At 33.8% G+C, this 16,528-nt stretch overlaps 1 protein-coding gene across 1 annotated transcript in view; it reads left to right on the forward strand.

The window, feature by feature from the left end:
• The window catches only part of LMNTD1 (lamin tail domain containing 1), a 254,462-nt gene that overhangs the window by 225,304 nt on the left and 12,630 nt on the right, over positions 1-16,528 (forward strand). Inside the window, exons 6-9 of the mRNA XM_039882461.1 lie at positions 11,798-11,984; positions 12,532-12,651; positions 14,520-14,734; positions 15,332-15,503. Of these exons, the coding sequence (XP_039738395.1) occupies positions 11,798-11,984; positions 12,532-12,651; positions 14,520-14,734; positions 15,332-15,503 (694 nt within the window). The remainder of the gene's footprint in view (positions 1-11,797; positions 11,985-12,531; positions 12,652-14,519; positions 14,735-15,331; positions 15,504-16,528) is intronic.

Below are 16,528 nucleotides of genomic sequence, written 5' to 3' on the forward strand. Positions count from 1 at the left end.
TATTGTGTGTTGTGAGAACATTTAAGACCTATTCTTTCAGCAATTTTTAAATATATAATACAGTATTGTTAACTATAATCAGCATGCTGTACATTAGATCCTCAAAACTTATTTATCTACAACTGAAAGTTTGTATTCTTTGACCAACATCTCTCCCATTTCCTTTACCCTCCTTCCCAACCCTGTTAAACACCATTCTAATCTTTGGTTCTATGAATTCAGCTTTTTTGGATTCCACATATAAGCGAGACAACCATACAGTATTTGTCTTTATCTGTCCAGTTTATTTCATTTAGCATAATACCCTCAAGGCCTACCCACATTGTCACAAATGGATTTTCTTCATTTTTATGGCTGCATAATCTTCCAGTTTATATATTTATATAAAATGTATACCATGTTTTCTTTTTCATGTGTCAGTAGATACTTAGTTGGTTTCTATTTCTTGGCCATTGTGAATAATGCTATAATGAACATGATGGTGCAGATAGCTGTACAAGATAGTAATTTCATTTCCTTTGGAAAAATACCCAGAAGTTGGATTGCTGGATCATATGGTAGTTCTATTTTTAATCTTTTTCCATATTGGCTGTTCCAATTTACATTCCCACCAACAGTGCCTTAAGGGTTCCCTTTGCTTCACATCCTTGCCAACATTTGTTATTTTTTGTCTTTTTGACAATAACCATTCTAATAGGTGTGAGATGTTTTCTCATTGTGTTTTGACTTGGGTTTCCCTGACAATTAGTGATGTTGAGCACCTTTTTATGTACCTGTTGGCCATTTATATGTCTTCTATAAAAAATGTCTATTCGAATTCTTTTTTCCATTTTTAATTGGATTATTTGTGAGGTTTTTTTACTGCTACTCTTTTATATATCTAAAATATATTTTATATATTTTAGATATATAAAATATATAAAATAGTTATCAAATATATAGTTTGCAAATAATTTCTTTCCATTTTGTTAGTTGCATTTTCATTTTATTGATTGTTTATTTTGCTGTGCAGAACTTCTTTAGTTTGATGTAGTTCTACTTCTTGCTTTTTGTTTTTGTTGCTGGTGTTTTTGGTGTTATATCCAAAAACTGCTTACCAAGGCTAATGTCAAGGAGCTTTCCCCCTATATTTTCTTTTAGGAGTTTATGGTTACAAATCTTACATTTAAGTCTTTAATCCATTTTGAGTTAATTTTTGTGAGTAGTATAAGATAGGGGTCCAATTTCATTTTTTTTTTCTTTTTTGCATGTAAATATCCAGTTTCCCCAGCATCATTTATTAAAAAAACTATGCTTTCCCCTTTGAGTATTCTTGGCTCCCTTGTCAAAATTAGTTGATTGCATATGCATAGGTTTATTTCTGGGCTCTTGATCTCATACAACTTAATGTTTTAATATACATCTATATTGTGAAATGATCACCACTTTCCAGCTAATTAATGTATCTATCATCTCTACATAGTTATCACTTGTGTGTGTATGTGCATTGAGAAAATTTTAAATCTATCAAGTATACAATGCAGTATTATTAACTATCATCACTGTGTTATACATTAGATCTCTAGGACTTATTCGTTTTGCATAATTGAGACTTCGTACCCTTTGACCCACATTATCTCATTTCTCCTTTCCCCTAGCCTCTGGCAGCTACCATCCTATTCTACTCTCTGATTCTATGAATTTGACTATTTTCAACTAAATCCCACATAAGTGAGATTATGCAATATTTCTCTCTTTGTATCATGTTTATTTTGCTTAGCCTTATGTCCTCCACCTCCACCCACGTTGTCAAACACGCATGTTGTCAAAATCCATGTTAAAGGCAGGATTTCTTTTTTTTTAAAGGCTGAATAATATTCTATTGTGTGTGTGTATTATATATATATGTATGTGTATATATGTATATATATGTATGTATATATATATGTATATATATATATGTATGTATATGTATTACAATTTCTTAATCCACTCATTCATTGAAGGACATTTAAGTTGTTTCCATATCTTGGCTACTGTGAATAAAACTGCAATAAATATGAGAGTGCATATATCTTTTTTCTATCCTAATTTTCTTTCATTTGGATACATACCCAGAGGTGGAATTGCTGGGTAATATGGTAGTTTTGTTTTAATTTTTTGAGGAGCCTCCATACTGTTTCCCATAATGGCTTTACTAATTACAATCTTACCAACAGTGTACTAGAGTTCCCTTTTCTTCATGTCCTTGCCAGCGCTTATCTTTTATTTTTGTTAGCCATCCTAGCAAGTGTAAGGTGATATTCCATTGTGGTTTTGATTTACATTTTCCTGACAATTTATGATGCTGAACACATTTTCACATACCTGTTAGCCACTTGACTTTCTTCTTAGGTATTTATGTAGGTCCTTTGCCCATTTTTAAATCAGATTATTTGCTTTTATTGCTATCAAGTTACATAAGTTTCTTATATATTTTGGCTATTAACCCGTATAAGATAACTGGTTTCCAATTTTTTTTCCATTCTGTAGGTTGCCTTTTAATTTTGTTCATTGCTTCCTTTGCTGTGCAAAAGCTTTTTAGTTTGATGTAATCCTATTTGCCTATATTTGCTTTTGTTGCCTTGCTTTAGGTGTCATATCTAAGAAATTATTTTAAGATCAATGTCAAGAAGGTTTTTCTCTATGTTTTCTTCTAGAAGTTTCATGGTTTTAAATCTTAAGGTTTAAGTCTTTAACCTATTTTGAGTTAATTTTTGTGTATGGTGTGGGGTAGGGTTCTAATTTCATTCTTTTACATACAGATATCTAGTATTCCAGCATTTATTAAAGAGGCTATCCATTCCCCATTGTGTGTTCTTGGCTCCTTTGTTGAAGATCAGTTTACCCTAAACATTGGGTTTCTTTCTGGGTTCTCTATTCTGTTCCTTTGGTCTGTATGTCTGTTTTTATGCCAGTACTATATGTTTTAATTATTTTAACCTTGTGATATAATTTAAAGTCAGGAAGTATGACTTCTTACTCAAGATTGCTTTGGTTATTTAAAATCTTTCATGGTTCCATATGAATTTTAGGATTGTTTTTTAAAAAAGAATTATCATTGAGATTTTGATAGATATTGCATTAAATGTGTAGATTAGTTTAAGTAGTACGAACATTTGACAACAATAGTTCTAATCCATGAACATTGACTATTTTTCAATTTATTTGTGCCTCTTAAAACTTTCTTCATCAGTGTTTTATAGTTTTCAGTGTACAATTCCTTTACGTTTTTGGTTAAGTTAATACCTAAGTATTATTCTTTTCATTGCTAATGTAAATGGGATAGTTTTTTAACTTCCCTTTTGGTCATTTAATAAACTAACTGGTTAGCTAGTATATAGAAATCCCACTGACTTTCGTATGTTGATTTTGTATCCTACAACTTTATTAAATTTATGTATTAGTTCTAACAGTTTTTTGTTATGCCTATAGTGTTTTCTACATATATGATCATGTCATCTGCAAGTAAAAAGAGATAATTTACTTCTTCCCTTCTGATTTTTGCATCTTTTATTTATTTTTCTTGCCTGGTCGTTCTGGCTAGGACTTCCACTACTGTGTTGGAAAGCAGTGGCGAGAATGGGCATCTTTGCCTGGTTCTAATCTTAGAAGAAAAGTTTTTAGTTTTTTTTCCCGCTGACTATGATGTTTTCTATGGGTTTTTCATATATGGCCTTTATTGTGCTGAGGCGTTTTCCTTATTTACCTATTTTATTGAGAGTTTTTATCATAAAAGAATGTTGAATTTTGTTGAATGCTTTCTCTGCATCTGATGCAGAAAATGCGATCATATAATATTTATTGTCCATCGTGTTATCAGGTATATCACATTGGTTTTTATATTTTGACCCATACTTGCATCCTAAGGATAAATCCCACTTGGTCATAATGTATTATTCTTTTACTGTATTGTTAATTCAATTTGCTAGTATTTTATTGAGGATTTTGCATCTGTTTTTCAGGGATCTGTTGTGTTTTCTTTTCTGGCTTTGGAATCAGAGAGGTGTTGTCATCATAAAATGAGTTTGAAAGGGTTCCCTCTCTTTCTCTTTTTTGGAAGAGTTTAAGAAGGGTTGGTATTAGTTCTTCTGTGCATGCTTTGTAGACTTCATTCATGAAGCCATCTGGTTCCGGGCTTTTCTTTGTTGGAAGATTCTTGATTACTAATTCAATTTCCTTGCTTATTGTTCGTCCATTCAAACTTGCTATTTCTTCTTGATTTAGTCTTTATAGTTTGTATATTTCTAGAAAATTATCAATTTCTTCTAGATTACTTGATTTTTCCACATATAATTGTTTATAATTATTCTTTATAATCTTTTTTACTTCTGTATCATTCATTGTAGTGTCTCCTTTTTTCTTTCTGATTTCATTTTTATTTTTTTGCATCCTTTTTTTTCATTTGTCTAGCTAAGGGTTTGTCAATTTTGTTTATATTTTATAAAAAACAGCTCTTAGTTTCATTGATTTATCATTCTTCTATTGTCTGTTTTATTTGTTTCTACTCTAATCTTTATTATTTCCTTCCTTCCTTTCACTTTGGGTTTAGTTCTTCTTTTTTTAGTTCCTAGAGTTATAAAGATTGGCAGTTTAAGAACATTCTTTTTTTGGTTTTTATTTTTCAATTAGAGTTGGCATTCAGTATTATTTTATATTAGTTTCAGGTGTACAGCATAGTGGTTAGACATTTATATAATTTACGAAGTGGCTCCTCCAATTAATCTAGTACCTACCTTGCACTAAAATAACCCTTTAGAAGTAGACCAAATAATATGAACAGACTATGCAATTCACAGAAGAAGAAAACTGAATGGTCAATAAGTAGGTTATTCAATTTCACTATAATCAGGAAAAAAACAAAATTAAAATAACACTTAGATACTATTTTTTACCTGTGATACTGAAAGTATTAAGAAGTCTGAAAATTTCCTGTGTTGTTAAAGATGTAGAGAAGAAGAAGAGGAAATAGCATATCATGTGCAGGCAGTAGGCAAAGCATATAATAGAATGAATTATCACAAGTCTTGTGAGAATTTTCTTGTAACATTTTAAGCAAAGGTAAGAAGTAGAAAAAAAAAAGAAAATTAAAGAGACTGACGGATTATGTTGGAGCCTTGTTTCCTTGCTGTAAAGTTGTTATTTTCTCCAGAAGAAAATGGTCAGACATTAAAATATTTATCCTTGTACAAAATTGCTCCGGAAGCAAAATGGAGAATGGTTGGAAGGAGGCAAAACTGGAGAAACCAGTCAGGACACTGTTACAGTATCACTTAGAGATGATGAGAGCCTATGAAGACAGCAGCAATTGGGATGGAGAGGAGGAGATGTATATAGAAGATACTAAAGAGGTAGAGTCAATAGAATTTGGTCACAGATAAGACAAGAAGGATAAGAGAGTGGGAAAATAATGAAAGTTTTAGGTATGGCCAACAGAATAAATGACACAATTCACTGGAATAGGTTTCTCACTTTTCCAAAAATGATGAATTTAGTTTGGGTCGTGTTGATTTAGAGGTACATTTTTGGTCTTGGTGTCAATTGTTTCTTATGGGTCTGAAGCTCAGCAGAACAATCTAGAGAAAAGACTTAAATTTAGCAGTCATCAATGTATTAATGGATACTAAAGTCCTGTTTATAGATGATATCATATATTTAGAGTGTGATTAGAATAAAAAAAGGTTAAGGATTGAATCCCAGCAATCAACATTTAAGAGTTAGATGAAGGAAAAAAGCAGAAATCTGAAAAAGAAACTGAAAAGGAGCAGCCAGACTAACAGAAGGAAAATAGTGGACTTGGAGAAACAAGGGTAGGAGTTCCAAAAAAAGAGGACATATCTGGCAGAGGCGGATATCACAAAGACATTCAGACAAAGACTGAGATGGTAGGAGTGTAAATTGGTGCAGCCACTCTGGAAAACAGATTAGAGATTCCTCAAAAAATTAAAAATAGAACTATCAGATGATACAGCAATTCCACTTCCAGATAACAAAACACTAAGCAAATCAAAAACACTAACTCGAAAAGGTATGCACCTTTATGTTTATTGCAACATATTTACAAGAAGCAAGATATGGAAGCAACCTAAGTATCCACTGATGGATAAGTGGATAAAGAAAATGTGATATATATGTATATATGTATATATATACATATTTGTGGCACATATACATACATATTTGTATATATATATGGTATTTATATACATATGTATACACAATGGAATATTATTCAGCCATAAAAGTAATGAAATCTTGTCTTTTGCAACATGAGGGACCTCAAGAGCATTATGCTAAATGAAATGTCAGAAAGAGAAAGACAAATACTATATGGTATCACTTATACGTGAAATATTAAAAAAAAAAAAACACCACAAAACCGAACTCATAGATACAGAGAACAGATTGGTGATTGCCAAAGATGGGAAGTTGGGGGTAGGCAAAATGGGTCAAAAGGTACAAACTTTAGTTATAAAATAAGTCATGGGGATGTAACGTATAGCATGGTGACTATAGCTAATAATACTGTATTGTATATTTGAAAGTTGCTAAAAGGGTATATCTTAAAGATTTTCATCATAAGAAAAAAATTTTTTTGTAATTATGTATGATGATGGACATTAACTATATTTATTGTGGTGTAAATTTTACCATGTATACAAATATTGAATGATTATGCTGTACACCTGAAACTAATATGTATATGTTAATTATACTTCAGTTTTTAAAAAGACAACGACTGAAAAGTTACCACTCAATTCACCAACTGAGAGGGCATTGGTAATCTTGATCTAAGGCAGAAGTCAATGCTAGTGGGTAGAGGAGTGAATAAGAGGTGAAGAATTAGTGGCACTGTCTTTCCAAAAGCTTAGTTGTGACAGCATTATGAAGTGGAAGCTGGAGGAGGATTGTTTTTTCCTTTTTTAAGGTGCTAGTACTTTGAGGGTTTGCACATAGTTGGGGGGAAGAGGTGGTCTAGAGGGAGAAGTTGGTGTTAAAGGAGAAAAGGAGAATAATGAATAGACTGAGATATTGAGGTAGCACAAGGAGGTGGTAACCAGAGAGTTTCACTTTAGTTAGGAGACGAGTCCCTTTTCCACTGATGCAAGGTGGGCTGAACAGAGAAGAGATAAATGTGTGAATAGGTGAACCTGTTTCTGAGTGGAATGCAAGAAAACAAACTTCTCTCTGATTGCCCTATGTTCTAACTGAGATCATTAGCTAAGAATAAGAATGGAGGAAATGTGAGGCAGGAATTTGAACATTGTTGAGGGAATGGCAGAGGGCGCTGGCTCATTTCATCAAGAACACAACTTCCTGCCAATCACTAAGGGAATCACTAAAAGGCCAGATGTGGTTGGAGACCACTCATTTATTTGATAGCAGCAATCTATACATGTGTGTGTGTAGTGTGTGTCTTCTAGCAGTGCTTAATAACCAGGGTGTATACAGAATTTATTTTTTTATTGGCTTTATTTTATTTATTTTTTAAATATTTTTTTATTTTTTAATTATAGTTGACATACGATATCATATTAGTTTCAGATATACGACATGGTGATTAGACATTTATATAAAGTACAAGTGACCACTCTGATAAATCTAAAACCAATCTGACGCCATACATAGTTATTACAATATTATTGACTATATTCCCTGTGCTGTACTTGACATCCCTATGACTATTTTGTAATTACCAATTTGTACTTAATCCCTTCCACTTTTTTGCACATCCCCCAACCCTCCACCCATCTGGCAATTATCTATCTTCTCTGTATCTATGAGTTTGTTTTTGTTTTTTTCATTCATTCATTTTGTTTCTTAGATTTCACATAGAGTGAAATCTATGGTACTTGTCTTTCTCTGTCTGACTTTTTTCACTTAGCATAATACCGTCTATGTCTATTCATGTTGCCGCAGATGGCAAAATTGTATTCTTTTTTTACGGCCCAGGAATATTCCATTATATATATGCGCCACTTCTTCTTTACTCATTTGTCTATTAATAGACTCAGGTTGCTTCCATATCTTGACTATTGTAAATAATGCTACAATGAACATATGGATGCATATGTCTTTTTGAATTAGTGTTTTGGATTTCTTCAAATACCCAGAAGTGAATTTACTAGGTCTTGTCTCTTATTATACCCTTTGATTTAAATCTATTTTGTCTGGTATAAGTATCATTACTCTAGCTTTTTTTCTTTTTTTAAATTTCCATTTTCACAAAATATCTTTTTCCATACCTTTACTTTCAATCTGTGTGTATCTTTCAATCTGAAGTGAGTCTCTTATAGGCAGCCTATGTAAGGGTCTTGTTTTCTTATCCATTCAGCCACTCATTGTCTTTTGATTGGAGCATTTAATCCATTTAATTTAAAGTAATTATTGAAAGATATGTAGTTATTGCCATTTTATTATGCATATTTTTTTTCTTCTTCTTAAAAATGTTTCTTTAACATTTCCTGTAATACTGGTTTGGTGGTGATGAACTCCTTTAGCTTTTTCTTGTCTGGGAAGCTCTTTTTCTATCCTTTGATTCTAAATGATAGCTTTGCTGGGTAATCTTGGTTGTAAGTCCTTTCTTTTAATCACTTTGAATATTTCTTGCCAACCCTTCTGGCCTACAAAGCTTCTGTTGAGAAATCAGCTGATGGTCTTATGGGAGTTTTCTTGTCTGTAACTAATTGCTTTTTTTCTTGCTGCTTTTAAGATTTTCTCTTTGTCTTCAACCTTTGGCACTTTAATTATGATATGTCTTTGTGTGGGCCTGTTTGGGTTCATCTTGTTTGTGACTCTCTGAACTACCTGAGCTTGTATGTCTATATCCTTCACCAGGTTAGTGGAGTTTCTACCATTATTTTTTCAAATGTTTTCAATTCCTCTCTCTTCTCCTTTTGGTACCCCTATGATGTGAATGCTGGTACACTTGATATTTAAGGGTCCCAGAGGCCCCTTAAACTATATTCATTATTTTTGGAATCTTTTTCTTTTTGCTGTTTTTTTTCTTTTTAATGTTTTCTGCTACCTTATCTTCCAAATTGCTGATTTGATTCTCTGCTTCATCTAATCTACTGTTGATTCCTTTTAATGTATTCTTCATTTCTGACTGGTTCTTTTTTATTTTTTCTATCTCCATTATTATGTTTTCTATCTCTTTGCTGAAGTTCTGACTTATGTCATTGAGCATCCTTATAACTAGTGTTTAAACTCTGCATCTGCAAGATTGCTTATCTTTATTTTGTTTTGTTCTTTTTCTGGAGCTTTGTTCTGTTCTTTCATTTGGAACATGTTCCTTTATCTCTACATATTAGCTGCCTTCCTGTGTTTGTTTCTGTGTATGAGGTAGAACTGCTATGTCTGCCAAATGTGGTAGAGTTACCTAATGCAATAGGTATCTTGCGTGGCCCAGTAGAACAGTCTCCTTGGTTACCTGAGCTGGGTGCTCCAGGTGTTTCCCTTGTATGCGTTGTGTGTGCCCTCCTGTTGTAGTTGCACTTTGATTGCTGTTGACACATCAATGAGAAGGATTGACTCTCAGCCTGGTTGGCTCTGAGGACTAATCGTGAATACAATGGAGGAGCTGTTGTGCAGGAACAGACCCTACAGACTGACTCTGATGCCTGCAAAGTCTGCCTTTTGGATATGTCATCTGTGGAGTAGCTGGGTGGTACTCTGGTGTGGTCTGAAGCTGGTCACTGGGTGTGTTTGTTCTGGGACCTCTGGGGAGGAGCTCTGATTCAGGCCAAGTTCAGCCACTGCTTGTGACCTTTCCGGGGCCACTTGATATGGGTTACAAAGTAATCTGTAGATGGAAAAAAACACACTGGAAGTGACTTGAGTGAGCCTACAAGTTGGGTAGGGAAGGGTCTCAGGGAATCACCAGAGTGGAGTAAAAAATGTTAGCTAGGTTGATGGAGAGTCAGACATGGCACTCTGCTCATGCAGGCTGTGTTAGGGGAGGGCTCAACAAAGGAACACTGGCTTCTGCCAGCACTTCTTCTGGCAGTAAGATGCCCTTTCAGCCCTTGCCCTGAATCCAGACAATTCAGTTCTCCCAGTATATCTATGGCACCTTTCGAGCTGCTGTCCCACTGCTGGAGCTCAGAGTGAGAAAGACCATCAGCAAGTAAGTCTGTACAGGCCCTTTAAGAGGAATGCCTGGGTCTCCAGAAGGCTTCCATCTTACTCAGCCGTAATTTTTGCTGTTTTTCACATCCAGAAGTAATGGAGATTCCTCTTCCTGGCACTGGAACCCTGGGCTGGGGAGCCTGGTATGGGGCTGGGTACTCTCCTGATTTTTTAACCACCACACATGGATATGAGAACCAGCCTGTTCTGCATCTCTGCTCCTCCTACCAGTCTCAAAGTGGCTTCTTCTGTATATCCTTAGTTACAGGATTTCTGTTCAGCCAGACTTAAGGTGATTCTCAATGATTGTGGTTCTATAGTTTAGCTGCAATCTTGATGCGTTGTACACAGAATTTTAATAATTTGAATTGTTGGATTATACTTCTTTGAAACTTTACTAATTGAGTGAAACAGAAGAACAAGCACTAACATTTACTGAGTGACCTTGAACATGGCAATTAATCTCTCTAAACCTGTTTCCTTATTTGTAAAATGAGACTAAAAATAGTACTTGTCTTACCGAGTCATGAGAATTAAATGAGATAATACGCTATTCCTCAAATATTTTGACTGTGACCTTCAATACACAACATATAGCTTTATTGTGAGAATTGAATGTATAATTATGAGTCTATAATGCCTTCACCAAAATATTTGGGGAGTTATTACAAGGTTATCTTTTTCCAAATTTAGAATATGGAGGAAAGTAATATGATGACTAGACACATATTATGTAACACCCATTAAGGCTTGGCAAATAATCTAAAATCAAACATTAATCTTTACAAAGCCAAACATATGAACATTCATACAAACCATGAAAAATGACTGTAAATAGCCTCACCTCAGTCTCAGGTCAGGTTTTACCACCAAAAGAATTCAGGTCAGATTTTGTTTCAAATGTGTGTTTTTTATAAATTTTTGGTTTTTCAGAGCTTTCTGGATTTTGAAATTGTGAATATAAAATTGTAGATATAGACATAATCAAAGACATAATCTTTAAAAAGTGCCTAGCACATAATAAAATTGGTTAATATTAGTAAGGTTATATTTCATTTTTAAAATGATATCCCTAACCCACTAAAGGAATTTCATGACATACTAATAAATTTTGACTCACACCCTGAAAAATGCTAATATATAAATGTTTAGCCTGGCCCCTGGTACATACTAAGCTCTTAACACCTTAGCAGAAAAAAATACCATCTTATCTTTGTGTAATATTTTGTTTGCAGAATTCTTTAAGTTAATAATTGCTACTAATCTTCACAGGAACTTTATCAGAAATAAACTAAATGGTTTAACTTTCCTCTTGATCTGTTTGAAAGTTTCATGTCTCAGTAGTTTTATGATGAAAAGCAGGATTTAAATAATGATAATCTCATATTCCTATGGCATTTATATGTTAATATCTAAAGTACTTTTTAAGTTTTCTTTATATTTTGTGAAAGAGATGATTTCATTGCACAGATAAACAGAACTGAGATCAAAGCATTTGTCTTAGATTACAAAATACACTGTTTCTACATAGAATACATCCAATAAATAAATAGTTTAGGGACAATTTCTAAAGCATATTTGCTACTAAGTTCTTAAAGTGAACTAAAGACATGTTCATCTGAAGACACCTTATATTTTGCTTTTCTAGTGCTATTGGAGACATTAAAATAGCTGAAGTGAATGCCATGGGTTTATTTGTGAAACTCATTAACTCTTCCCATGACAAAGAAGTGGAGATTGGAAATCATATTCTTCAGCAAAATGTGAATGGACAAAGAATCTCTTTGTACCGATTCCTTCCAAGTATCATAATGCAGGCCAATTCCACAGTAACAGTAAGTATAAGATATAAATACTATAAATTAGAATTGCACAGGAAATTCTAATTTACTGAGTTAGACCGTGGCTCAGCACCAGTGGTTACTTCATCACTCAATCTCTATGTAAAATGTGATGTTATGTTGGTGGTGGCTAACTGTGCCACATTGTCCATCTCTGTATGTAAATTAATACGCATAATTAAATTTCAATAGCTTTTTTCAATTTGTTGTACAAATCTTTTATTTTATGATATAACTTTTAAAATTAAATACCTAAGTTCCTAAAATTAAGCAAACATAATCTTTAAAAGAAAAACAAAGAGATTGCTTGCCTAGACAATAGGTAATTAGTTGATGCTGGAGAGTTTTTCCTTTTTCTTGTGCTTTTTTTTAAGCCATATACCATAGTGTTTAGTGTTATACAACTTGACAATATATATTATACAGTCATATTTTAAAATCTCATATGTTCAGAAAGATAACCTTGTAATAACCCTTTGACATGTACAAAATTATGTTGAACTCCAATGACCTGTGTCATTAACAAACTATCTTCTTACAGGTCTGGGCAGCAGCATCTGAAGCAAAGCATCAGCCACCATCAGATTTTCTTTGGAAGGAAGAAAATAAGTTTAGAACAAGCCCCAATTGTACAACAATCCTGTGCAAACCTAATGGTGAGGTCAGTATCTGGTTCTTAACAATAGTTTTTAAATGGATAGCCTCCTTATGTTCCTCTTCTCCCTTTAGATCACTCAATTACTTTTCCAATCCTAAAAGCTTGAAAGGAACCATCACTAACTGTCAAAACACATCAGTAAATCAGTAGTAGTCATATTGTTGTCCTATGGAATTTGTAACCTCTATATCGTATGTTGAAACAAATAGATATCAAAAAAATTAAGAATAGGTGTCTTAAATATTTAAATATTTAATGCTTCAGGACTGCCCAATATATCATTTTATTATTAGAGATTCAGTATTGGAACAGACTACTTCTATGCTGTAGGACATGGGTCCCCAACCCCAGGCCACTGACTAGTACTGGTCTGTGGCCTGTTAGGAACCAGGCCACACAGCAGGAGGTGAGCAGTGGGCAAATGAGAGCAAAGCTTCATCTGTTTTTGCAGCCCCTCCCCAGCACTGGCATCACCGCCTCAGGAACACTTAGATCATCAGGCATAAGATTCTCATAGGAGCACTGGTCCCTGTGCCAAAAATGTTGGAGACTGCTACTGTAGAAGCTCGTCGAAGGGCTTTTTATATGTGCATTATCTTATTTGATTCTTAGATTGTTTAAGTACTTTACAAAGGAAGAAAATGAGACTTAAAAAGTTAAATGGCTTGCTCAGTCAAGGTTATATGATTGGTGAAATGGCAGAACTAAAATAAAACCAGAAATAACTCCAAGAATTTTTCTATTGTATTAAAAATAGCCTACAAGGTTCATATGGCCAACATTCCAGAGGTGTAATTAAAATCATATCATTTTATTTTATCACAATATCATTGTCATTGTCATCAAATATTTTAAGTCCCTATAACTTAGGGAGAAAGAAAATATTGCTTTTGTCTAGGAAATGCTTATGATCTAATTGAGGGAAATTGCACTAAAAAGATCATAAATATATTTTCAACACAAATGTCTCTGAGTTGCTAAAAGAAGGGAATCCCTAGCTGATGATCTGAAGCAAAAGTAGAGTTTTGCTGCTGTGATCCACAAAATTGAACTTTTTAAAAAAGATTTCATCTATTTCTTTCTCTGCCCTAAGCCTAGCCTAGCTGAACTTGCCTGGCAGTACATATGTCTAGTTAATTCGTCAATCCAAGCAGAGGGTTTTTCAATGATTACAACATAAACTGAAAACTTCTAATTTTATAAACTAAAAACATATCACAAGATTCCATATGCTTAATCTTCTCATGTTGAAAAAGACATAGTTGTTAGTCCTTATACATGATTTTCTTGGATAATTTTTGTGCATATATGTTGTACACATTCAAGAGACCAAAACAAACTCCAGCTTTAGTAGTCATGGGTCTCCTTAATAGTCCTGCTTAGGATTCCAGCCTGGAGAATGTGGTATTCTCTCCATGTATTTGGGTTTGGTAATATTGCCCCTTTCCCCATCTCAAATAAGATTATATATGTGTTATATATACACATATAAGTAGTGTCTTAGATATTTAAAATTTTAACTTAATATTATAACTATTTGCACAGTTCTTTATAGTTATGAAATTTAGTAGCTTAACTAAATCTCAAAACACCCTCATATAGCGATTCCCCACTAACGAGCCTCCCCATTTTATATATGAAGACGCAGATAGTAAATGACTAACTTGCCTGAGGTTATGCAACTTGTAATTTCAGAATTAGAAAGTAAGATGAATATGTCTTATCACATCCTTATAGTGTTTTGCTACACAATAGGTAGGTGACATTATATATAGTTTGACTTTGAAATTTTATTGCAGTAAGCCTATGACATTAAAAAAAAATCTGTCTAACTCCCATAATATTTGATATTAATGAATCATTTTTGTTAGGCCATTGCCTGGTATACTCCTATTCATTGGAAGCAAGCATGGGAGAAATTAGAGTCTGATATTGAATTTGAGAGAGGCTCAATAGTAAGTCCAACATCTCAAAGGTACGTGTTTTATTGGCCAGAAGCTACGACTTCAACTAAAAACAACCAAGATCAATTGAAGAAAGAAAGCTCAAAATCTCAGATGGAACCAGTTCACATTTTTCTTAAGAGGTAAAAGTTGCTTTTTTTTTTTTTTAATTGAAACTTTCTCACAAATGGTAACTGAACAGAAGGGAATAACTGGGTAACAAGTAGATATGTGATGAATAGGTAAATCAAAAGTGACAAAAAAATTCTATTTTGAATAGGGCCATAAAATCCATAATGGTGTTTATGTGTTAAAACATAAAAATACAGAGCAAGAAGGGATATACTCATGAGACAATAAAGGTTGCTGATTTGTGCTGGATAATATTGAGACCCTCACTGGCAATTTCACTTCTGAATGGCACTGCTCTTAGAGGCAAGGCTGTGGAGAGGTGAAGACATGAAATTATCACCTCATCTTTAGCATTACTTAGGTGAAGAGAGAGGAGCATCATCTAGGGATTTCATCTTGGAACAAGAGCTGACTGCGGCTGAAGATGCAGAATTTGTTATTCCTTTGTAAGCAAATGGGTCTGATGTTGTGATAAAAGTACTGCCCACAAGGTCTAGAAAAGCCACATTCTCTGGCTGTGAAACATGCTCTTGCTTTGAGCCATTATTACTAATGTCACTGCATTAAAGGCCTTTGAGTTCAATCTGGGCTTAATTTTTCTTTTACAGAGAAAAAGAAGTCCCACCAACCCTTTTTCCCAATCACAGCCCTTGGTGCCACAGTCCCAATGTCCCTCCCCATCCCTACTGTCCTTTAGTTGAACCTCACAACACCAGCATGGCTAGAAGCAACTTAAATAGACGGCTCAGGCCTCAGTCAACCGAGACTGGTCCAGCCGAGGTAAGTCAAAGGAATACTTTTTCCAGCAGAGAGTAAAGTAGGTGTCTGTCTGTCTGTCTGTCTGTCTGTCTATCAGTCTGTCTCTGTGTGTGTATGTGTGTGTAGAATGGGTAAAAAGGAGTTAAGTGGTAAAATGTGCTAAGTATTAAAAACTATTCATATCCTCAAGACTAGATGGCTCCTAAAGGAAATATCATAAACCATTTACTTATAATTGCTCTAGCACAGTGTCTTTACTGTTCTTGATAAATATCTGTTGAATGAATCAAAAGAACAGCATGGCCAGCAAGAGTATGTAGGACTCTTGAAATTTGTCAAAAGGACATTTTTTTAAAAATTAGACAGGATAAACTGGTTCTACAAGTTATGCTATGCCAGAACTTATCCATTTTCTAAACACATTCTAATTTTAATCCCAAATTCATATTCTTTTTCAACCAGAAATCTCTTATTTAAATCCTCTAAATAAAGCTTTTAGACTTAGGGTTATTAACCCAGAATCTGTGAATGGATTTCAGGAAGTCCATGAATCTGCTAAATTTGGTGTAAAAATGTGTGCCTATATGATGTTTTCTGAGGAGAGAATCCATGAGGTTCATCAGATGCCTCCAAATGTTTAAGAACTGATTAGAAGAATACAACAGTAGATTGTAAGCTGGAGAGAAAGCCTATTTTATACAATAGCTATATCCTGATGAAATTATAATGATTTGCAAACTTTTATTTAGCAGAGGGATTTTTTAAAAATGAAATCTTGCACAGAATCCCAATATATAAAAGGATAAAAGCAGACCTGCCCAAGTGGAAGGGGAGATAGCAACTTTCATCATACTCTTCCTCTTCTTCCTTCCTTCCCTGTGATCTTTGAGGCACCTCTGGAATCACAGGATTCTGTATACTACAGTGTGAAAACCACTGTTAGAAGGCTAACACATCATTGGAAAATAGCATCCCCAAAATAATGTCTTTTAGAAGTGGAATGATGAAAATTTTATAAATTTCTGAATATATTTCATTTCATAAAA

The sequence above is a fragment of the Pteropus medius genome, unplaced genomic scaffold (assembly GCF_902729225.1).
Source record: "Pteropus medius unplaced genomic scaffold, Ma_sr-lr_union100, whole genome shotgun sequence".
Classification (NCBI taxonomy): domain Eukaryota; kingdom Metazoa; phylum Chordata; class Mammalia; order Chiroptera; family Pteropodidae; genus Pteropus; species Pteropus medius.